General features: G+C 41.7%; 1 protein-coding gene across 8 annotated transcripts in view; it reads right to left on the reverse strand.

The window, feature by feature from the left end:
* The window catches only part of CTNND2 (catenin delta 2), a 1,213,609-nt gene that overhangs the window by 409,241 nt on the left and 778,499 nt on the right, over positions 1-25,869 (reverse strand). For all 8 annotated transcript variants that reach the window (XM_073630701.1, XM_073630699.1, XM_073630697.1 and 5 more), the window contains one exon: positions 16,912-17,029. In XM_073630701.1, coding sequence (XP_073486802.1) covers positions 16,912-17,029 — 118 coding nt within the window. The remainder of the gene's footprint in view (positions 1-16,911; positions 17,030-25,869) is intronic.

Consider the following 25,869-nt stretch of genomic DNA (forward strand, 5'->3'; position numbering starts at 1 on the left):
ATAAATAAATACAGTTTATATATTATGTGTTCATCTACACATAATCATCATTTTTGGACAAATTATTTTATTAACACTATTGACAAGACAGAAAAGTGTCAGGATAGGTACACCAGAAATAATACAGTTGTGCTTAAAAGTTTGCATACCCTTGGAGAATTGGTAATATACAGTATCTACCATTTTTAAAGAAAACATGAGTGAGCAGGCAAAACACAATTCTTATTTTTCTTATGGGATTCATATTTAATTCTAGGTCATAACAGAATGGCACAATAATAAAATAAAACTTGGCAACAAGTTAACAAATTGAATGGCCCCTGTTCAAAAGTCTGCATACCCTTAGTTGTTAATATTATTATTCACAATTTGTATAGCGCCAACAGTTTACGCAGCGCTTTACAATGTATAGGGGGACAGCAAAATTATAGTACAGTTCAATACAAAAGGTACAGGAGGGCCCTGCTCGTAGAGCTTACATTCTAAAGGGAGGGGGTGGTGGTACAAAAGGTAATAGCTGCAGAGAATGATTTCATGGGGGTGGCTCGGAGACAATTGTTAGGTGGGTGTGTTATAGGCTTCCCTGAATAAATTAGTTTTCAGGGATCTCCTAAAGGTGGACAGGGTAGGGGCTGATTGGACACACTGGGGCAGGGAGTTCCAGAGGATGGGAGAGGCTCTGGAGAAGTCCTGAAGGCGAGCATGGGAGGTGGTAACAAGGGAGCTAGAGAGCAGGAGGTCCTGGGAGGAGCGGAGGGGACGATATCTGCAGATAAGGTTGGTGATGTCGATGGGGGCGATGTTGTGAATGGCCTTGTAGGTTATGGTTGAATTTTATGCGGTGGGGTAGGGGAAGCCAGTGAAGGGATTGGCAGAGAGGAGCAGCAGTCATAATACTTAATACTGTGTATTGCTCTCTTTAGCATCAATGACAGCATGCAGTATTTTGTAATAGTTGTCTATTAGGCCCCAAATTCTTGCAGGGGGTATAGCTGCCCATTCGTCTTGGCAAAATGCCTCCCAGGTCATTCAAAGTCTTTGCTCGTCTTGCATGAACCACACATTTGAGATTTTCCCAGAGTGGCTCCATTATATTAAGGTCAGGAGACTGATGGCCACTCCAGAACCTTCACCTTTTTCTGCTGTAACCACTGGAGAGTCAACTTGGCCTTGCGCTTAGGGTCATTGTTGTGCTGGAAAAGTCCAAAAGTGTCCCATGCGCAGCTTTTGTGCAGTAAAATGCAAATTTTCTGCCAGTATCTTCTGGTTACATGCTGCATTCATTTTGCCATCAATTTTCAGAAGATTCCCCATGCCTTTAGAGCTCACCCACCCCCAAAACATCAATGAGATACCACCATGCTTTATAGTGTGGATAGTATTCTTGTCGCTATAGGTCTTGTTGACCCCTTCCCAAACATAGTGCTTATGGGTGTGACCATAAAGCTCTATTTTGGTCTCGTCACGCCAGATTACAGTGTGCCAGAAGCTGTGAGGCGTGTTGAGGTGTTGTCGGGCATATCGTAACCGTTTTTTTTTTGTGGCATTGGCACAGTAAAGGCTTCTTTCTGGCAACTCAACCATGCAGCTCATTTCTGTTAAAGTATTCCCATATTGTGCTCCTTGAAACAACCACGCTGTCTTTTTCCAGGGCAGCCCGTTTTTCTCCTGAGGATACCTTTGGGTTTTTCTTTGTATCCCAAAAAAATTCTTCTGGCAGTTGTGGATGAAATTTTTATTGGTCTACCTGACCTTGGATTGGTATCAAGAGATCCCTGAATTTTCCACTTCTTATTAAGTAATTGAACAGTACCGACTGGCATATTCATGGCTTTGGATATCTTTTTTATCCTTTTCCATTATTATAATGTTCCATTATCTTGTTATTTGGACAGTCCTTTTCTGCTCCCCATGGCTCAGTATCTAGCCTGCTCAGTGCATTCAAGTGAGAGTTAACAAACTGAATATTCATACACGCACACTAATTGACATTTAAAATGTAACAGATGTGGGAAATTAACCTTTAATTGCCATATTAACCAGTGTGTTATCTTGTGTGTCTGTACCAAGGCCAAACATTCCAGGGTACATAAACTTTTGATCAGAACCATCTGGGTGATTTTTGTTATCATTTTGATTTTAAAAAAAGCCAGACAACTATGTGATAATGAATGGCTTCATATAATCACTATCCTTAAATAAAAGACAGTTTTTTGGCATGATCAGTTATATTTTCAATATCAGTGCCAAAATGGTACAATTTCTGCAAAGGTTTACAAACGTTTAAGCACAACTGGATTCAAGGGCATTAAGCTTTAACAGATTAGTTTGCTCTCAAAATCAATAGATTTACAAAATGCTCCAGAATTCTCCTGCAGCACAGGAAAGATCAATCACAGGTGAGAAAAGGTGGGACTAAAAATACAGGTGAGACTTTCATGAAATAGACATAGGGGTGAAATAACTGTAGAGTAGTTCAGAAAACAACCAGTCTATACACAAAAATGACCTTCATTCCTGGTAAGTGAATTACCAAGTAGTGAGACCAGAACCAGATACCTGCCCCAAAGTTGAAACTCTCCACACAAGTCCAGCTTTTAAATGTTTTACAAAATATAGCATATTGCAAAAGAATTTTTCTCCCAATGTGCAAAAGATTATCAACAGTAAAGTACACTCAAAAATTGATTGTTGTGTACTGTGACTCCTGGAGAAGGAGTCAAGGGAAATACTATAGAGTGTCACTCTAGTAACAGTTCTGGGCAGGTTAGGGCTGATGACATCAGATCAAAGATGACATCACCTAGCCGAAGTCTCAGGGCTTTTGGATGTCTGCATAAGGGAGGGTTTTACAGGTTAAAATATGTGTTATGTGCACATATTAACCTATTGGAAATGTTTGTTAAAGGGTCACTATGAATATTAGCCACTGAATCTAATGCTGTAGCATGCAATGCCAAGTGGTGGTTTCCAAAGCGAGCAAAGTCCTTTCTTGTATTAAGAGAGGTATGGACTCCAGAGAGAGAGATATCATTTTGCCCCTGTACAAATAATTAGTAAGAACTCATCGAAAGTGCAGAGAAAAGCAACCAAACTGATAGGAGGCATGGAGGAACTCAGCTATGAGGAAAGATTAGAGGAACTGAATTTATTCTCTCTTGAGAAGAGGAGATTAAGGGGGATATGATCAACATGTACAAATATATAAGGGGTCCATATACAGTAGTGTAGTGAACTTGGTGTTGAGTTATTCACTTTACAGTCAACACAGAGGACACGGGGGCACACTTTACGCCTAGAGGAAAGGAGATTTAATCTCCAAATACGGAAAGGTTTCTTCACAGTAAGAGCTGTGTAAATGCGCAATAGACCCCCTCCAGAGTTGGTTCTGGCAAGCTCAGTAGATTGCTTTAAAAAAGGCCTGGATTATTTCCCAAATTTACATAATATAACTGGGTACTAACATTCATAGGTAAAGTTGATCCATGGAAAGTCTGCCTCTCGTGGGATCAGGAAGAAATTTTGTCCCCTGCTGTAGCAAATTGGAGCATGCTTTTCTGGGGTTTTTCGCCTTCCTCTGGATCAACTGTGGGTAAAGGATTGTGTATGTGGGATTGTATTTTTTATTTTTTTTGGTTGAACTAGATGGACTTGTGTCTTTTTTTCAACCTGACTAACTATGTAACTGTATTAAACCCAAAACCCAAAATGTAATATATTGCAGCTTACCAATCCTTAGATGTGGTGGCTGTATTAGTTTTCTTTTTTTAGGTTTTTTTTCCCTCTGTTTTCACCTGGTGATATGGCCAGTAACACACCTCCTGTATTCAAGTGCCTACACTCTGGATGTAGGCGCACAGGCGCACCTTTGGACAGCAGCATTGTCTGTCTAAGGAGGAGGGGAGTGTTAGATATATTAACAGATTTAATTGAAGCTAAAATCCAGCTAACACTTTATAGGCAATTACAAGAGACAGTTTTTTTTCTTTTGGGATACAGGTTTTACATACATAAATAAAAGATGATCATTTTAAGCATCCCTGCCAGTGGTAAATGGTTTGTCTCATCCCTTTAGCTACAAGAGAGTTTGTTCTGTTGACAAACAGCAGATTTACTGGATCACCAGATGAAAATAGAAGAAAGAAAGCCTCAAAAAGGAAAGTGATGCAGGCATCACATCTAATGCCCTGTACACACGGTCGGACATTGATCGGACATTTCGACAACAAAATCCATGAATTTTTTCCACGGATTGTGACGGATGTTGGCTCAAACTTGTCTTGCATACACACGGTCACACAAAGTTGTCGGAAAATCCGATCGTTCTAAACGCGGTGACGTAAAACACGTACGTCGGGACTTGAATGGGGCAGTAGCCAATAGCTTTCGTCTCTTAATTTATTCTGAGCATGCGTGGCACTTTGTGCGTCGGATTTGTGTACGCACGATCGGAATTTCCGACAACGGATTTTGTTGTCGGAAATTTTATAGCAAGCTCTCAAACTTTCTGTGTCGGAAATTCCGATGGAAAATGTGTGATGGAGCCTACACACGGTCGGAATTTCCGACAACAAGGTCCTATCACACATTTTCCGTTGTAAAATCCGACCGTGTGTACAGGGCATAAGAATTTGTAAACTGAATTAATACTATTAATTAATAATAAATACTGCTTGAAAGTAAAGTATAAGTAAAGACAATAACTTAAATTTCATAAGCATATTCATGTTAATGTAATATCAAATTAGTTTTAATATTTTTAAATCAGCACTTTTCATTGAAAAAATACCTTGAGATCCTACCCTGCTCTTGTGCAGGTGCATCCACTTCCCAGTAGAGTCACAATGCCCTGTCACATGGGAGATCACAAGTGATCATTTCAACATGCATGATTCATGTTTGTCCCCATCAAATAATCCACCCTGTGAAATGTATGTGACCATTATTGGAATGATGTAGACATGAAGTGTCCACAAAAAGGCTGTAGAAGATCAGCAGCACTGAGCTGCAACAAAGGATGAAAAAAAATCTATTGTGTCATATGCACAGTGCTTTAGCAAACTAGATGTAATTCAGTTAGAATTTACACCATTCTTAAAGAACTGTACAGAAATTATATAATTAAAGGAAACCTGTAAACTGCTGGCATTAAATAACTTTAAAGTGAAGTATACTAGCCCAAACAGATTGAAGCTGGCCATACATGAATGGAAATTCGTCTGGTTCAGCAGGGACCAGTCAAATTTAAATTCATGTGTGGGCACTGTGGTTGAACAGAAGTCAAACCAATCGACTTCTGTTCAGTCGCCCTGTCAAATTTTAGTCACCTGATCAGCGCTGCAGGCTATAGCCTCCCCCACTGTCAGAATACAATAGCTCAGGGGGAGGTTTCCCCATCCACCATTTTAAGCCTCCCTTCAATTAAATAATCAAATTCTGTTGCGTGAGGCTGGGTTCACACTGGAGAATGCAGCGGCTCACAGCAGGAGTCCGGTGCGTCTCCATTCACCGTTTCAGGTCCGATTTCAGCCCGCATTTTTGGCTGAATTTGTACCTGAAACGGACCAAAAGACACACAGGGCTCCTGTGCAATTCACACTGGAGCCGCTGCAGAGATGTGTGAACTGGCTCCATAGAGAGCAGGTCACAATCTCCTGCTATGCAATTTGGATGCAGGGAAACCAGCATCCAATTCACAATAGCGTGAACCCAGGCTCAGGGTGGCCACACACTGACTGAAATAATTGAAATGTGTCCAGGCCCTGTTGGACAAGCTAAATTATAAGCAGTGTATGGTCTGCTTAAGGCCCCTTTCACACTTATACGACTCGTTCCACGATTTTGTACTGCAATATCGTATGACAAGTCATTCTCCATGATTTTCAATGACTACCATTCATATTGGCACAACTTTAAGTCGTACCGACTTCAAAGTAGTCCCTGCACTACTTTGGTCCAACTTCCATACGATTTGTACTCCATAGACCTCAATGTTAAACCCTCAAGTAGCATGCAAATCGTACCTGAATAATATAGACACGATTTCAGCACTACTTTGTAAGCACAAGCTGAGAATGGTTAATGCCAAAGTTGTGGCAAAGTCGTACAAAGTAGTACAAAGTAGTACTGCTCTCAAATCGCGGCAAAATCTCAGCAAAATCTTGGCAAAATCTCCGTAAAATCGCGGCAAAATAGCGGGCGCAAAATCGCGGTAAAATCGTGAGACTTTGAAGTTGTATGAGTGTGAAAGGGGCCTTAAGGGCAGTCATATTTGAGAAAATATCACTATATGTTTGTGTTCCCATTTACAGAGCATATAAAGAAAAAAAAAGAAAATCTATGAAGAAGGTATCATGGCTGGTTTTGGGAATAGTATGATAAATGCTTCCTGCATGGAGCTCAGTAGGGCGCTCAGTAGCAATTTTTTATCTCCAATAGATTTGGGATCAGAATATACAAATAGCTTGCATAGAATTCAATAAGTAAGCCATCTGTTACTGGAACCTTGGATTTAACAAAATAACTGATATGGCGCATAACAACTATAGGTGGTTTGTGTTCATAACTGGCCAAATAAGCCAACAGCTTTCTGCACCAATCCCAATGTTCAAAAATCTTTAGATGTTAAAAAAGTTCTTATAGCTTTAACAAAAAGTATTAGTTATAGTTTGAAATGTAAATATATTAGCAGTTTCAGGAGTGGGATTGCATGTACAATGCTGAGTGGTATGCAGGGCAGCAGTTTCCAGTACGACAGATTTCTGTATGATAACTTTAATGTGATGGAATAACGTCATTTGCACATGCAATATAACCACTTGCCGACCCCCATAGCCGAAAAATGGCTACAGGGCGGTCGGAAAACTCTGGGAGTATATAAAGCAAAAAGTACCCCCCAATACTGTGGGACTTTAAGGGCAAACTATAGTAAATAAGTAATATTTAAAATATTGAAAACAGTTTATTAAAGTATTAAAAACATATTGGTGCAAACACCACCATAAAATTACATAGTACATGATACAGGTTATTATACCAAGCTCATAAAGAGCTAATAGAAGGCATAGCGGTTGCTTCTCATACAGCCCAATGCGTTTCGGGAGTCTCAAAGTGTATTCCTTCTTCAGGGTCAAAGATAAGATGAGTTTGAAGACATTCTAAAACAGAACAAAAAGCAGCTTGAGAATATGTAACAGGACATAAAATGGGCACACATGTACATTGCTATAGCCGTGAGCTCATATACATACAGTACTAATACTGTATCATATCGGAATCTGAGAAAAAAGTATAAAATGGAGCTGGATAAGATGGAGAGTTCCCCGTCGGTATTTCACCCAAATAGATGGGGAACCCCTGAGGCCCGAGATGTTACCCTTTCGGGATCCTTGTGTGGGACCTCTCGGGGCTCAGGGGTTTCCCATTCATTTGGGTGAAATGCCGACAGGGAACTCTCCATCTTAACCAGCTCCATTGTATACCTTTTCTCAGTTTCCAATATGATACAGTATTGGTACTGTATGTATACAACCTCACTGATATCGCGATGTACATGTGTGTGCATTTTATGTCCTGTTACATATTCTCAAGCTGTGATTTGTTCTGTTTTAGAATGTCTTCAAACTCATGGTTTTCTCTTTGCCCCCGAAGAAAGGATACACTTCGAGACTCCCAAAACGCATTGGGCTGTATGAGAAGCAACTCCTATGCCTTCTATTAGCTCTTTATGAGCTTGGTATAATAACCTGTATCATGTACTATGTAATTTCATGGTCATGTTTGTACCAATATATTTTTAATACTTTAATAAACTGTTTTCAATATTTTAAATATTACCTATTTACTATAGTTTGCCCTTAAAATCCCAAAGTACTGGGGGGTACTTTTTGCTTTATATACAGTAGGTGACCGCGATATTGTGTCAATCTCGCCGCTGTTATCGGCGAGATTTGACACCTGCGAGCCCTGTCGCGGGAGCCAGCGCCGAGCTGGCTCGCTCATCGGGAAAGGAAAACGGTGTTTTTTCCTTCCCCGATGAGTAACAAGCATTGCTGACAGGTGTCTGGTATGAATCATGAGGGGGAACGCCACGCCAAAATTTTAAATAAAAAAACAGCATGGGTTCCCCTCCAGGGGCATACCAGGCCCTTAGGTATGGTATTGATTTTAAGGGGAACCCCCTACGCCGAAAAAACGGCAGGGGGGGCCCCCCAAAATCCATACCAGACCCCTATCTGAGCATGCAGCCCGGCCGGTCAGGAAAGGGGGTGGGGACGAGCACCCCACTCCTGAACCGTACCAGGCCGTATGCCCTCAACATGGAGGGTGGGTGCTTTGGGGGAGGTGGCGCCCTCCGCCCCCCCACCCCAAAGCACCTTGTCCCCATGTTGATGAGGACAAGGGCCTCTTCCCGACAACCCTGGCCGTTGGTTGTTGGGGTCTGTGGGCGGATAGCTTATCGGAATCTGGGAGCCCCCTTTAATAAGGGGGCCCCCAGATCCCGGCCCCCCACCCTATGTGAATGAGTATGGGGTACATCGTACCCCTACCCATTCACCTGGGGGAAAAAGTGTCAATAAAAAAAAAAAACACACTAGACAGGTTTTTAAAGTAATTTATTAGGCAGCTCCGAGGGTCTTCTTCCGACTTCGGGGGTCTTCTTCCGACTTCTCCGCTCTCTCTGGCCTCTTCTCCCAGTGTCCGGTTCTTCTCCCGCTCTCCGACCTCTTCTTCCTGTGTCCGGTTCTTCTCCAGCTCTCCGGCCTCTTCTCCTGGTGTCCGGTTCTTCTCCTGCTCTCCGGTTCTTCTGCCGGGCTCCTCCGCTATCTTCTGCTCTTTTGCCACTCTTTTGCCAGTGGTGGCCTGGTCTTCTCCGTCATCTTGTTCCCTCTTCTCTTCTTCCGATGTTGACGCGACGCTCTCTCCAGCTGTAATGCTGTGTGCGAGGTGCGCAACGACTTATTTAGGCATGGGGCGGGGTCACCAGGTGATGTCACCCGGTGACCCCGCCCCTTATGACGTCACAGTCCCGACACAGTCAGACTCTATAATTTTCACAAGGACCAAATAATATACACAGATTTTGGGTTATTTTTACCAAAGATATGTAGCAGTATAAATGTTGGCCAAAATTTATGAAGAAAATGTAATTTGCAAAATTTTATAACAGAAACAAAGAAAATTTCATTTTTTTTTTACAAATTTTTGGTCTTTTTTCATTCATAGCACAAAAAATTAAAAACCCAGAGGTGATCAAATACCACCAAAAGAAACCTCTATTTCTGTGAAAAAAAGGACAAAAATTTCATATGGGTACAGTGTTGCATGACTGAGTAATTGTCATTCAAAATGTGAGAGCACCGAAAGCTGAAAATTGGTCTGGTTAGGAAGGGGGTTTAAGTGCGCAGTGGGCGAGTGGTTAAAGGTCTCTCATACTGCCAGAGCATTAGCTGTATGTTGATTGCGATTAATAAAAGGAACTTCACTAAGATCTTGTTTTCTTGTAATAGGAAAAGCTAGAAAGGATTCAACCTCCAAGGTGGTAGTGGAAGTCATAGAGACTTGCGATGACAAGTTTTAGTGTCTAATTCAATCAGACACATGCACACTATCAAGTAAAGAAGTTATTACTAGGTATTTGTAATGCCCATTTACAGTAAAGGCCAGCTTTAGTTAATGGCTCTTTTTTGTGCAAACGTATCCTCTTTGCAATTTCAACTTTCACACACAGTCCCTTATATATAAATAAGGAAGACACTGCTAAACCTTTACACTATGTACTGTTTGAACAGAGGGACTCCAAGAACATATTAAACTGGGGGTCCTGTCACAGGTGATTAGTGCACATGGGATGGCTGAGAATCAGGAACCAGACAAAAAACTAGGTCCTTAAATGGAAGTAACAAGATAGAAGGTAGTAAACACCAGACAGAATCCAAGAGCTCAATTAGGAACAAAGAAACCTTTTCTAAGACACTGTCTAGGGACACTGACTACACCTTGTGATTGCTTCAAGGAGACATTGTAGACACGCTGGAGCAGACCATTCTACAATACAAAAAAAAGGAGTAATGGATGGTCTTCAAGAAAAGAAACTTCTGCAAAGCAATGGAAATGTCTGAATCAGGTAAGCAGCAAGTACGTCATCAGCATAGGCGTGCGCACAGGGTGTGCCAGGTGTGCCGGGGCACACCCTAATCGCCTTGTGTGGTGCATATTCCCCCCTGTTTAGACCACTGATATTTCATCCCCAAAAAAAGTTACAAAATAAAATAATTTATTTAAAAATAAAATAAAAATAATGACACTGTCCACTGCCCTACTGACACCATCAGTACATATACACATGCATATGTATTTGAGCTTTGGGGTGCACACCCTAATGCAAGAGGCTGCGCACACCTATGGTCATCAGTTGTGTGCAGTAAGTAAGCTTCCAGTGGTGGCTCATTACAGTCGAGACACAGGGCAGGTTCCAAAAATGGGAGCTCATGCCGTACATACTTAACTAGTCCCTGACCACAACATAAAGAACATCACAGTTGCACTGAGTCTGGGAAAATTAAAGTAACTCTATGATTACAATGTAAATCGTATATTAATTTCCACATTATATTTCAGTTATTTCTAGCCTATTTCTAACTGATCTTGGAGGTAAACTTGAGTGAACTTACTCTGTAAAGGCCCCCACATATTTACTTCCTTGACTTCTGGTACACATACTATATTCACTATGCTCTATGAGTAGGCACTGCTGTGAGCCTGCCTTTTGAACTGCAGAGGTGCTGAGAGTAGGAGTTTCAAGAGGAATCACTGCTTTCAGGCAGCAAGGTACCATGGGATTTGTAGTCCTTAGAAATTGAAAGTAAACAGCAGAGGAGAAGCTGCAAAACATGCAGGAAATCCAGGAATAGAAAAAATGTATAGCTGGATAGCCGCACTCCAAATAGTCTATAATAATAATAAGAATAATTATTCTTATTATTATATAATTTTTTCAATAAAGGTGAATATTTGCAGTGCGGCTATCCAGCTATACATTTTTTCTATTTAATTTTTTGTTGCAAACAGAGCCAGCACCCTGTTTGATTGTGGAGACAGCTGATTTTAGGAGGGTTAATCGTCCTGGAGCGGTGAACTTCTACACTTCTATCATTCAGGAAATCCAGAAAGTTGTGAAATGAAATAGCCAGCAGACAGGCAGCTCTCAACATGAAAGGAGATTTTTCAAGTAAGCTTATACTGGATTTTCAAATACCCATTGCTTATATTACTATTATGGTGCTGATCTTTTCTAAAATGAAAGTGTATGCCAGTGGTCTCCAAACTGCAGCCTAAAGGCTGGATGCGGCGGTTGCTAACTTATCCAGCCCTTGGGGCACTATTCCTTACAAAGATATAAGACACTATTCTTCCCACTGGCCCAACAGTCGGGCATAATTACGGTATTTCCACTGACACAAATAATGGGGCATTATTCCTCCCAGGGACACCAACAAAAGGGCACTATTCCTTCCACTGATACAAATGCTGGGGCACTACTGCTCCTACTGACCACCAACCCTGAGGTTATGTTTATTCTCACCGAGTCTGAAGGACAGTAAACTGTCCTTTTGTTTGAAAAGTTTGGGGACCCCTGGTGTATACTGTGACTCTAGAACCCCTTTAACAAATAATCCCTTGTTTGCTCATATAATTCAACAGACATTTGAAAAAGGAATACCTATCCAGGCTTAAAAATTATCTTGCCACTACTGATTGAGACCTTTTCCACTTTAGCAGACTTTATGGTATCAACAATATGTTCTTGGCATTGCAAGGACTCAAAGGTTTTTCCTCATGGCAAATAGATCTGCAATGCTTCCTTGTAAATGATTCCACTCTGAAAATGCTTTCACTGTTCTATCTTTATGAGCATTAAAAATCATTCAGTTACTGTATCATGCAACATGGTTGCAAAACAGGGAGCATGACCAGCCAGTGTGAATTGAGTTGTCATTGGTGTGATTTTACCTTCCAAAAATGTATTTTTGCCTATGTTAGCTCCCAAAATAATTTAATTCAGTTGTTTCTATACTGCACATATTACAAAACACAAAACAAACAAGGAGTTGTCAACATTTTAGTTTAGCAATGCCATAAGCTAAATGCACTTTTTTCCATATTAATGTCTTTGGGTTACCTTTTAAATGTGTGTCTCCTAAAAAATGCTCTGAAACAATGCTGCTATGCTGGTCACTTTCTTTCTGCACATTTACTTGCTTGAACATCACTGAGACCAGAGGCAGCTCTCTAATTAGGGCAAATTAGGCGGTCGCCTAAGGCCTTGCACTCCCAGGGGCCCCGCGGCCGCCTAATTTGCCCATACCTTAACTTCCACGGCGAATCAGTCATGGAATGCCTGCAGCTTGTGCGGGTTATCTTCGCTCCCGCACGCCGCCCGCGAGCTCCACTTTTTATGGCAGAGCCGACATCTCTCCCCGCTGTTCCCAGCTGCCAGACACATACACAGTGCAGAGTGCTGTGGAGTGAACTGAACCCGCCCCTCCTCCTTCTGCTGTGATGTTTTCCTGTGTACACAGAGGAGGAGGTGGAGGAGGAGGCTCACCACGCTGCAGAGACAACGTCTGAACTGATCCAAAGTGAGTCTTCCAGAGGTGGGGGGCATGAACAAGAGGGTGGGGGGGGGACTAGCCAGTTCACTTTGAGTGATTTGGGGGAGGGGATATGTTCTAGGGGGCACTTTAGGACCTGTGCTACAAGGGGGCTTGGATATGAAATCCACCCCCCTTAGCACATATCCTCTCCCCCTCAATATTAAAGAGATGCTGTCTGCCCCAGAGGGGGTGGCCCTTGGCACCCCAAGGAGATGTGAAAAATTGCTCCAGGTGCCCATACTAGTGCCCCCCATCCAGGCAAGTTAGTGGAGCAAAGTGTGGGTTCCAGGTCACAGGGCAGGTTTACACTATGAAAATACAGGAACACGCTGTGCGTTCTGTGCGATTCACATGTGATCCGGGTGCAATTTCAGCCCAATTATGTATGCAGTCTCTGACCATCTCCTGTACCATGTCTGCAGTCTCTGACCATCTCCTATACTATGTCTGCAGTTTCTGACCATCTCCTGTACCATGTCTGCAGTCTCTGACCATCTCCTGTACTATGTCTGCAGTTTCTGACCATCTCCTGTACCATGTCTGCAGTCTCTGACCATTTCCTGTACTATGTCCGCACACTCTCTAACCATCTCCTGTACTATGTCTGCACACTCTCTAACCATCTCCTGTACTTTGTCTGCAGTCTCTGACCATCTCCTGTACTTTGTCTGCAGTCTCTGACCATCTCCTGTAGCATGTATGCAGTCTCTGACCATCTCCTGTAGCATGTATGCAGTCTCTGACCATCTGCTGTACCATGTCCACACACTCTCTGACCATCTCCTGTACCATGTCCACACACTCTCTGACCATCTCCTGCATCAGGTATGCAGTCTCTGACCATCTCCTGTACAACGTTTGCAGTCTCTGACCATCTCCTGTAGCATGTATGCAGTCTCTGACCATCTCCTGTACCATGTCCACACACACTCTGACCATCTCCTGCATCAGGTATGCAGTCTCTGACCATCTCCTGTACAATGTCTGCAGTCTCTGACCATGTCCTGTACAATGTCTGCAGTCTCTGACCATCTCCTGTACCATGTCCGCCCACTCTCTGACCATCTCCTGTATCATGTCTGCAGTCTCTGACATCTCCTGTACTTTGTCTGCAGTCTCTGACCATCTCCTGTAGCATGTATGCAGTCACTGACCATCTCCTGTAGCATGTATGCAGTCTCTGACCATCTCCTGTACCATGTCCGCACACTCTCTGACCATCTCCTGTACCATGTCCACACACTCTCTGACCATCTCCTGCATCAGGTATGCAGTCTCTGACCATCTCCTGTACAATGTCTGCAGTCTCTGACCATGTCCTGTACAATGTTTGCAGTCTCTGAGCATCTCCTGTACCATGTCCGCCCACTCTCTGACCATCTCCTGTACTATGTCTGCAGTCTCTGACCATCTTTTGTAGAATGTCCGTACAATCTCTGACCATCTCCTGTATCATGCCTGCAGTCTCTGACCATCTCCTTTAGTATGTCTGCAGTCTCTGACCATCTCCTGTAGCATGTATGCAGTCTCTGACCATCTCCTGTACCATGTCCACACACTCTCTGACCATCTCCTGTATCAGGTACGCAGTCTCTGATTGTCTCCTATGCAATGTCTGCAGTCTCTGACCATCTTCTGTACCATGTCCGCACACTCTCTGTCCATCTCCTGTATCATGTCTGCAGTCTCTGACCATCTCCTGTACTATGTCTGCAGTCTCTGACCAACTCCTATATCATGTATGCAGTCTCTGACCAACTCCTGTACTATGTCCACACACTCTCTGACCATATCCTGTATCAGGTATGCAGTCTCTGACCATCTCCTGTACTATGTCTGCAGTCTCTGACCATCTCCTGTACTATGTCTGCAGTCTCTGACCATCTTTTGTAGAATGTCCGCACACTCTCTGACCATCTCCTGTATCATGCCTGCAGTCTCTGACCATCTCCTGTAGCATGTATGCAGTCTCTGACCATCTCCAGTACCATGTCCACACACTCTCTGACCATCTCCTGTATCAGGTATGCAGTCTCTGACCATCTCCTATACTATGTCTGCAGTCTCTGACCATCTCCTGTACTATGTCTGCAGTCTCTGACCATCTCCTGTACAATGTCTGCAGTCTCTGACCATCTCCTGTACAATATCTGCAGTCTCTGACCATCTCCTGTACAATGTCTGCAGTCTCTGACCATCTCCTGTATCATGTCTGCAGTCTCTGACCATCTCATGTACCATGTCCACACACTCTCTGACCATCTCCTGTATCAGCTATGCAGCCTCTGACCATCTCCTGCACTATGTCTGCAGTATCTGCCCGTCGCCTGTATCATGTCTGCAATCTCTGACCATCTCCTATACTAGGTCTGCAATCTCTGACCATCTCCTGTACTAGGTCTGCAATCTCTGACCATCTCCTGTACTATGTCTGCAGTCTCTGACCATATCCTGTACTATGTCTGCAGTCTCTGACCATCTTTTGTAGAATGTCCGCTCACTCTCTGACCATCTCCTGTATTATGTATGCAGTTTCTTACCATCTCCTGTAGTATGTCTGCAGTCTCTGACCATCTCCTGTAGTATGTCTGCAGTCTCTGACCATCCTCCTGTATCATGTCTGCAATCTCTGACCATCTCCTGTATCATGTCTGCAATCTCTGACCATCTCCTGTATCATGTCTGCAGTCTCTGACCATCTCCTGTACTATGTCTGCAGTCTCTGACCATCTCCTGTATCATGTATGCAGTCTCTGACTAGCTCCTGTACCATGTCCACACACTCTCTGACCATCTTCTGTATCAGGTATGCAATCTCTGACCATCTCCTGTACTAGGTCTGCAATCTCTGACTATCTTTCGTATCATGTATGCAGTTTCTTACCGTCTCCTGTAGTATGTCTGCAGTCTCTGACCATCTCCTGTAGTATGTTTGCAGTCTCTGTTCATCTCTTGTATCATGTCTGTAGCCTCTGATCATCTCTTGTATTATGGCCGCACAGTCTCGTAGTCTTATGCCCTGTACACACGGTTGGATTTTCCGATGAAAATTCCGATCGTGTGCACACAAATCCGAAGCACAAAGTGCCACGCATGCTCAGAATAAATTAAGAGACGAAAGTTATTGGCTACTGCCCCATTTATAGTCCCGACGTACGTGTTTTTTGTTGTCAGAATGTCCGCTCAATGTCCGACCGTGTGTACGGGGCATAATAATCGATGAAACGAGAGTCACCAAGCTGGAGCCCAGAGAGGACCATCTGACTGAGCCCTGCACGGTGCACCTCAGTGGTGGCTAGTGACAGTGTAGCAAGGCCAGTCTGTGGGGGGATCACTGATGTAAGGGGCAGTGAATACAGTAAGAAAAAAGTGCATTTATATCAGTAACCCCCCCCCCCACCTTACCTTAGTGCATTCCCTCTGCAGAAGGTGCTCTATGGTGACCAGAGTTCCCCACACATTAGAATTTCCATTTTAAATGCAAGTTGGAACTCTGTGGACAATGACATAAACGGGAACTCTGATGTAAAGGGGAATGCAGTGGACTCTGATATAAGGTGATCTCGTCACCAGAGCCCCCTTTACATCAGAGTTCCCCCTTACACCAAAGTCTGCAACATTCCCCCTTACATGAAATTTCCCCTTGCACTTCAAGGGGGAATCCTGCACACTCTGAAGTAAGAGGGAACTCTGTGCTGGGTTATATTAACTTGACCTTCGTCTAAAATGGAGAAAAGTGTTTTTTGACTTTTGGTATACCTTAAAGGCTTAAACATATTGTTAGTAGCAGCTGCACAAATGTTATCTATATTTGTGTGCGTGTAATATATATATATTTGTAATATAATATATATATATATGTAATATATATATTTGATTAAAGAAGAATTGGTTAGAGAAAATTCTAGAAACTATAAATTCAGAGTTATTTTTCCCATTATGGGCATGAGTGGGGCCTCATGTCTAAGGTTTGCCTAAGGCCTCACAATGCCTGCCCCTGACTGTTTTTTTTACTGAACTGTAAATTTATGACTGTGAGCTGACCAGACAGCCCTGTACCTTTGTTGACTTTACACACCATTTTGAAGAATCTGAAAAGATTTTTTCACTAGTGGTAACCAATAATCGTAGGTAAAATACAAAGCTTATACAAAACTGTATGTGTATTAATGTCCAATTATTATTTCTGTAATTAGGTAATGTTGTTTGTTTCTCAACAAATATTTGAATTTTCATGCATTTAAATAAACCATACCTTACTATCTATTTCACTGCTTCCTAGTGCAGACTGGATGACATACAGCAAGGCATCAGTTAGTCCATCACACTCTCTCATTCTTCTGCGCGCCTCTTCTCCAGCAGAACTCACATTCCTGGGGAAAAAAAAAATATGCCATCTGCAACACCTACATCTTTTACAGTCAAATTATTTTTAAAATCTAGGTAAAAGGTGGGTTAAATTGTATTTTTTTTTTTCAGGAAAGAAAAAAAAAGCATAGATCATGTCTGGGCTTACAGCATCAAAGTGAAAAACTGCACACCAAACTTGAAACCAGACCCATGGCTTTCCTGCATGCAGGACTTTTGGTGTACTTTCACAAAATGCACCGAAACCGCCCAATCTAATGGAAGTCTATGGCAAAGAGCAGGAAACCTGCACAAAAAACAGTGGGTATACTTTGTTGTACCCATGCTGCAGGCAAACCATAGTGGATCAGTGTAAAAGTGGACAGAAAATTCTTACTATAGCTGCAGAGTCATCTATTAAAACTTTAAAAAAATACATTAACCATATCAGCCATAAATATCAACACATAATAATAAAATTTTGTTTACTAAATAAATAAAAAAGTGGGATTCTGGACAAAAGTGTAGATCGCACTGCAATGACTTAGAAATTCCAATGCCATCTAGTTTATTACCATTATTACAGCACCATCATTTCCCACGTAGCTGTGCAAAGTGAGATTTAAACAAGGGTAACCAACACACTAATACATATCTTTTTAATAAGTACAAAAATTGTATATAACAAACAGATATAGCAAAAATAGCTCTTTTTGAGCTTACTGTCCTGAAAGATACTTTGAAGAAACATAAAAGAAATTTAGGGTAGGTAATGTAATATGTAAGTTGAATACATCATGACAGCGTGTATCTTGTTAAGAAAAGGCAGGGATGGATCTGTTAGAAAATATACTAGGTCAGATTATTCACTTACCTGAAAGGGAATGCCTAAAGTAAACCTGTCACATACAAAGCATAGCAGGCATCTTCTAGCCCCACACAATGCCCTAAGTGTGCATGGCTGACATTTAGGTCTGTTGCAGTAACCCACAGAAATACTTGAACTTTCAGGTATAACACAAACATGCATGCCTTCCTTGAGCATTCCACAGTTCACAATGGCTGAGTGACCTATTTGCAAGTCAAAGAAGTGGCACTTGGAGGAGGAAGGAAATGCCTGCCAATATACAAATATTAGCTTTCAGAAAACTTCTTCAGCAGGGGATCCAGATAGCGGCTTTTCATACAAAAGATATTTAGTGGCAACACAGGGTACCTTCATCTAAATGGGTGGGCACTTTGAGTGGTGATATTAAATGGGAAGTAATAGGAATAAGATAACAAGTAGCAAGGCAAGACTCTATATCCTGTTTTTTTCCTCCTGCCTCTTTGGAGGTCCCCTGGTTGGGACAAATGGGACAGATCCATTCCCTATATTTGGGACACTCCCCGATATTACTCAGACAGTTTTGCGTTTATCAAGGAGTAGGGCTACAGAGAGTTAAGCCCAACTTGTAGAAGCCAAACAGTGTCTACAAGTTAATCAGACAGGGGCATTGTTCCTGGCCTTACTCTAGCCACCTGCAAAGTGGTCTAGAGGAATGATTCTTTAAAGAGACTCACCAGCAGGCAGTTCTGGCATAGATGGTAAATCCAAGGGGGGTTTGCTTTACGGTCTTTCAGAAACCTGAGCAGATACAGGTACTGCCCCCTTTTGCATCATCCAGGAATAAACTGCATTGCAAGTTTCCTGGGTGTGCTCCGTTGTTCAAAACCTGCTGAGGGCCCTGGAACCAGAACTCAAAGTCTTTGTACAACAGATAGCCATCACCCATTTTGGGATGCTGAACAGACTATTTTGTGGTGCATTTGTGCAAGAGAAAATTGTTGGCGTCTGGCAGATGCTATCTTGTTTTAAGGATGCTTCATGGATGCACCATAAAGCGCTTCATCCACCAAAGGGAGAGGATGTCCACTGAGGACTGTCACAGACTGGTCCACAGTCTGCTCAGAGACTATAACCTTCTGAAATTTAAGGAGTAAAAGGACGTCTCAGAGGATTTACCCTTTTCCTACTGATGTGTCTTTGTCCTTCAATAAAGCTTCAGCCTTATAAACTCTTCCCCCTCCCTTATTCCTCTTTCTTATCCCCCATTACACCCATTGCTTGTTGAAATATTTAAAATGTTTGCTTTTTACCATGTAGGATGTGCAGAGCAGGAGTCTAACTCTGGCACTGCACATCTGACATTGCACCACCAGGTTTTTTGGTGGTACCTTAGAGGCCACATTGCTAAGGGGTAAAGCGACATCATGTATGATGTGATGGTTTGGGGAACTTTGCTCTGCACAACATGTTAGGCCGAGTGAATAGAACTGTATTGTAGTGTATTTATGTGCTCCGTCAGGCTAGACTTGTAACTGTGTGATAGAATAATTTGACTTAAGGAGCTGTGTTTGGTATAATATGAGTTAATGAATGTGTAATGGGATCACAGTTTAACCACTTCAGCCCCGGAAGATTTTACCCCTTCCTGACCAGAGCACTTTTTGCGATTCGGCACTGCGACGTTGCACCCAAACAAAATTGACATCCTTTTTTTCCCACAAATAGAGTTTTCTTTTGGTGGTATTTGATCACCTCTGCGGTTTTTATTTTTTGCCCTATAAACAAAAAAAGAGCGACAATTTTGAAAAAAAGCAATATTTTTTACTTTTTGCTATAATAAATATCCCCAAAAAATATATAAAAAACAATTTTTTTTCTTCAGTTTAGGCCGATATGTATACTTCTACATATTTTTGTTAAAAAAAAATAAAAAAATCGTAATAAGCGTATATTGATTGGTTTGCGCAAAAGTTATAGCGTCTATAAAATAGGGGATCGTTTTATGGCATTTTTATTATAATTTTATAATAGTTTTTTTTTATTAGTAATGACGGCGATCTGCGATTTTTATCATGACTGCGACATTATGGCAGACACATTGGACAATTTTGACACTATTTTGGGACCATTGTCATTTATACAGTGATCAGTGCTATAAAAATGCCCTGGTTACTGTGTAAATGACACTGGCAGGGAAGGGGTTAAACACTAGGGGGCGATCAAGGGGTTAAGTGTGTCCTAGGGAGTGATTCTAACTGTGGGGGGGGTTGGCTACCACTCACATTACAGTGAGGGAGCAGTGATCTCTGTCATGTCACTAGGTAGAACGGGGAAATGCCTTGTTTACATAGGCATCTCCCCGTTCTGCGGCTCCGTGACACAATTGCCGGGACACCGCGGGTCCCACGGGCACGGTCACGCTGTACGTAGCGGGCGGCGTGAGCCTGCTCACCCCCCCGATTAAAGGGGACGTACAGGTACACCCATTTGCCCACCGCTGCCATTGCTGGCCTACTGGGGCATTTATATGTTAAAATCAGCATTTTTTTTCTTACTAGAAAATTACTTTAAACCCCCAAACATTATATATTGTCTAAAAGTAGATACCCTGGAGAATAAAATGGTAGCTTCTGCACTTTTTTATGTCACCCAATATTTGCTCATCCATTTATCAAATTCAGGAAAAAAAAAAAAACACACTAAAATTAATTTTAGTACACACAAACACAATACAGTACCCAATTTTTTGGTAAAATATAAAATATGATATTGCCTCATAGATACTAAACATGTCTACATTTAAAATCGTGCATACCTGTAAAATGGCAACAAACTATGGTACCTAAAATTGTCCATTAGCAATGCTTTAAAAGCCTTGTCGCTTCCGGCTTCATTTGTCACAGAGGAGATCAGGGAATGGCTCCATCTCCCCTGTGCACAGCTATCCTTACCGCTTACGGTATTCCTGGGCTACCTGGTGGAACGGGAGAGCTCAGGAACAGAGGCAGGCAGTGGAGGGGAGGGATTGCAAGTGCTGTAAAAGTGATCAGGCAGCTGTAAGGCCACTCGGATCACTTTTGGTGGAAAACTGATCACCAGCTTTAAAAACATTACTAGGATCATGACTGCAGCTACAGCCTTGATGCTGGTATAACCAGTTGCTTCCCAGGATGTTTATAACCGTATGCAGGGCAGAAAGTGGTTTTAAAAGGTGCTTTTAGTTTAATGCCTGTATAGTTTGGACATTCCTTCTTACTTTTTCCATTTACTTCCTTTTTCTATGCTTGCCAGCAAAACTTTCTTCCATTTTTCTCTTACCATCAAAGGGTAATTAAACATTTAACATAACATTCAAATGGTTTTGATTTCTGTTTCCATTAATTAAATGGTTGACTGGCGCTCAAGTGTCTGATAATCAAGTGGCAGTCTGGATAATTATATGAAATGTATATTTTCATTGAGTTTCTGTGTGAGATATTTATTTTATACATATTGTTGATATTTTATATATTGTGCTGTATTTTATTATAAGTCCATGTTATATATTGTATTATGTATGTTGCATGACCAGTAGACCTAAATATAAAAGCTCTTTGTGCATGGGGGGGGGGGGGGGACCATGCCTCGGGCTTCAATTGTAGCTCATCATAGTGTCTGTTGCTTTACAAAATAAAAGAACACAATGGAAATTACTGTTTCAACTTGCTTGCATTTAAAGAACCCTATTGCAGAATACAACACCTGCAAAAATCAATGATTACAAATTCATCAATTTAAAACCCAATTGTTGTTTCTTGGAAAACAGGGTACATATACACACTGTTTTTTTTTCATGATTTTTTTTTTTACCCGGCATTTTTTTTTTTACCCGGCATTTTTTTTTTTTTTTTACATTGAGCGGGAAGCCAGCTGACAGTTGATGACTCATCAGGTGTTAAGGACGCGGCGCCCGGCTTTCTGGCCCCTTCCTTAGCAACCAGCTATATACAGTGTAAAAAAAAATTTTTTTTAAACGCAAAATGCAAAATCGTGGGAAAAACGCGGTACTTCTTTTTACATGCAGAACGCTGCATTTTGCGGGAGAAACAATCCCCAACCCTTTCCAAAAACGCTGAGGCACAAAAATGCATTGATGTGAACATGTTCCATAGGAACCCATGTTAAAAAATTTTCCTGCATTTCTGCAAAATGCAAAATGCATCAAAAAACGCATTAGTGTGAATCAAGCCCAAAGTCTAAAACCTCCATGGTCCTGAACTCTGTGTAAAAGAATATCCCACTTAGAAGTCAGAATGTTCTTGTACAAGCATATACTGTAAGGCCTGGTTCACACCTATGCATTTTTTGTGTGTTTTCAGTTGTGCAGACACACACTACAGTCCATTGACCATGGTTTCCTATGGGTCACGCTCATATCTGTGCATTTTATGGAAAGGGCCAGGGACCAGCAGGTTGTGTTTTGGCTCCATAGGCTTCAATGGATCAAAAACGTGTACTGAAAAAGGCAAAATGCATCTGAAATATGCATCAACTGCAACCTGCATAGGTGTGAACCAGGCCTAAGTGTGCAAAGCTCAAAAAAGAAGCTTGTTATAGTGTAATAGGAATATTATGAAAACAAATAAGGTTAAGCAGCAGGGAATACATACATGACATAAGCCATTGCCTGAAGCTGGTATTTAGCTAACAGTGCAAGAAACATAGGTACTGAATTAAGGAAAAGGACCAACAAGGTACATATGTCACCACGAGCCACACCAGAAAGGCAGAGTGGGCTTAGGGTGTTGGACAAGTGGCCAAGAAACAGGTGTAGGAAGAAGGATATTGGAGAACTGAGCTGACTTTTCGATCAGGTACTGGCTCTACAGTGTACAGGCAGGCTGAAGGAGCTTTTTAAACTAGGCTCAGACTACACAGCTAGGAAAATTACATTACCTAAGTTCAATACAAAAAGAGTAGCTATCCAGTTATAGTTCAAAAATAATTAAATCTACAATAATAAACACAAATCTAAAATTAAAAGGTATGTTCACAAATGCATGAAGCCTGACAAATAACTATCTCTTCTTTAAATTGAAAGGGTGGTCTTTCACCAGCACCACATCTGGCCCCTTGGAACGCAGGCCGGCTCTGAGACAACGAGCGGGTACTAATAAGAGTTGAGCTGGTTGTGTTGGTGCCCTTTTGGCACCTACAGAATGTGAGTGATTATATTGTTCATTTTATCTTTTAAATAAACATACTACGCTATGATCAATCTCTGGGTTTCTTATTTACTCTTATGAGTAAATGAGAATTTATAACAATGGCATCTTCAAGCTAGGTAGCATTCAAATCTTTATGGAGAAGATCTGATACTAAATGTACAGTATTCATCTCACAAGGCGTGTAGGCTGCTTTGTCGGTTTTAATGTGTATTGAAGGACTAGCTTCTGTTTTTGATTTTTGATAAGTTAGAAGTGTTCTACATTTAAAGGGGCAACTGGGTTCACCCATTTACATAATTTAATTGTATGCATTGGTCACATCATTTTTTATATTGAAATAGAACTATATAGTATATTAGAACATCGGAAATCTGGTTGGACAGCTCACACGACTGGGCTGCTAATATCAAGGGGTACACTCTATTTCAAAGTGACAGAATTGACAGAAGAGGTGTAGGGGTATGTATGTATCTATGCATGTGAAGAGAGATCTGAAAGTGAATTTGAGAAATATCATTAAACGACAACTGTGATGGTATAGAGTAATTATGACTGGAGGGCCATAACAGTGCAACAAAAAGTAATTTGTGGGGGTATATTATATGCCCCCTATTATGAAGGATGAGAAAGAGTCTCAGCTTTTTTCACAGACTGAAATGGCTGGGAAGCAGGCAATGTTATTAATATGGGTGATTTTAATTATCCTGACATGGATTGTGTAAATGGAACTGCAGACTATACAAAGGCTTATAATTCCTTCAATGGCAGGAACAGATGGTGGAAACCTAAATGAGGAAAAATGCTCTGTTGGATCTATTAACTTCTAACAGGCAGCTCAGTACAGGTGTGCCTGTTAGAGTCAACTTGGGTAATAGTGATTAAGGTGTAATCACATTTGTCTTAAGTTACTAGAGAGTGGCATGTCGGTACAGCAAAAACTCTAATGCCCCGTACACACGGTCGGATTTCCCGATGGAAAATGTCCGATCGGAGCGTGTTGTCGGAAATTCCAAACGTGTGTGGGCTCCTTTGGACATTTTCCATCGGATTTTCTGACACACAAAGTTTGAGAGCAGGCTATAAAATTTTCCGACAACAAAATCCGATCGCGTCAATTCCAGCTCGGTCTGGTAAAATTAGCGTTCGCAATGGATACAGCACTTTCGTCACGCTGCAATGTTAAAAATGGTTTAATACAGCGCACTTTCTTCTTCTTTATAATGTGACAAGAAATAAGTAGTTTTGCTGCTCATATTCACACAGACTTCTCACAAACTTAATTTTTTTTTTCTTGGGATTCCCTGAATATATTATTTGTCACATCTGACATAAATGTTTTTTTTTTTTTTTTGTTTTTTTGATTTAAAGCCATTTTTCGTTTAGATTTTATGTTTGTATTTTTTCAAAGGCTGATCTTTGTTTAATGTTATTTTTAGTTTTACTCCAGACTATTTTTGTGTGTGTTTTGTGTGTTAAGTTACCACAACACCATTGATATCTTTTATTATTTAATCTCAAGGAGATTGTATGTTGTTGGTGTCCCTTGTTAATTTCACATTGTATTTTTGAAATGTACCTGAATCCTCACAAACAAACTGTCCTTTTTGAAGTAAAACACACATAGGCAAGTATAATTCAAACCAAAATTCCTTTATTAAGGGCTCAGAACCAAACAAAGAGGGAGGCAACGCTGGATCAACAGGAGAAATTAGCGAATCCTGGGACCCCCAGGGCAGACATCAATTCTTGAACATCAAAATTGGTGGCCTGAGGAGTCCATATGTAAGTGAGGGCAGTCTGGTCCAGAAGTCCCAGAGATCCGGAAAGCAGCAGATGACATCTGTGTCCCCAGGCTGTGGTACCACAAGAGGCTGCATCTTTTGGCCGACCAGACTGGATCCAGGGTCCTCACTTTCTGGTCTTCCTTCCACGCTACCTTCCTGGCTGTGGCTCTGCTGTTGGAGATGTGGCAGGAGGAGGAGTAGGACCTGGAGTAGGAGGAGGACTAGGAGGAGAAGGAGAAGGAGGAGGACCTGCAGGAGGAGGAGGAGGACCATGTGTGAGTTCACAAAGGTGTGTTTCAGATGTAATTTGGGCCCTCATCCCCTTATTAAGAGCCTCCAATATTAACGACTCATACATGAGTTGTTGTCCCTCCTCCATCCTCTGCATTTTAGAGGCAATGATGGCAGCGAAGTCATCCTCCATGGTCTGTGGTGCTCCCAGGGCCTCTGTAGCCCTCCAAAAGAGGCCTATGGCAGCCTCCTCCTGACACTTTCTCTTTCCAGGTGTAGGGGAGGGACCTGCAGATCAGGCAGCCGGCTCGGCCACCTCCTGGCTGAGACTTCCCAGTGTATGATAGATGATTGAGGATAGATAGAGAATTGGGATCAGCTGACTTAGCAGTTGGGGGGAGGGAGGGTTTAGAAAAATGATTTGGGGACACTACAAAAAAAAGCCTCTGGCACTCTGCCTGAATTTAAAGCACAAATCACCTTTAAAAACATTTTAGGGGGTGTTTGGGGTAAATCACTACTATGGAGCTGATAAAATACATTGTTAAGTGACTACATGAGGTGAATATAGGGGCAGGAGAGCATGTTGGGGAGGTAAGTGAAGGCAGATATGTATGAAGGACTTAAAAAATAATTACATAAAAATCCAGCATGCATGAGAACAAAGGGGACATTCACAGCATATCCCAATCATGGTAATTAGGGAATGAGGAAAGGAATACAATATATTAGCAAACATTAAATACAATAAAATGTGATATTAAAGGATAAAAATCTTACCTTCATATACTCCTTCTGCAGGAGATGTATGATGG

Source organism: Aquarana catesbeiana, linkage group LG05, assembly GCF_042186555.1.
Source record: "Aquarana catesbeiana isolate 2022-GZ linkage group LG05, ASM4218655v1, whole genome shotgun sequence".
Taxonomy (NCBI): Eukaryota; Metazoa; Chordata; class Amphibia; order Anura; family Ranidae; genus Aquarana; species Aquarana catesbeiana.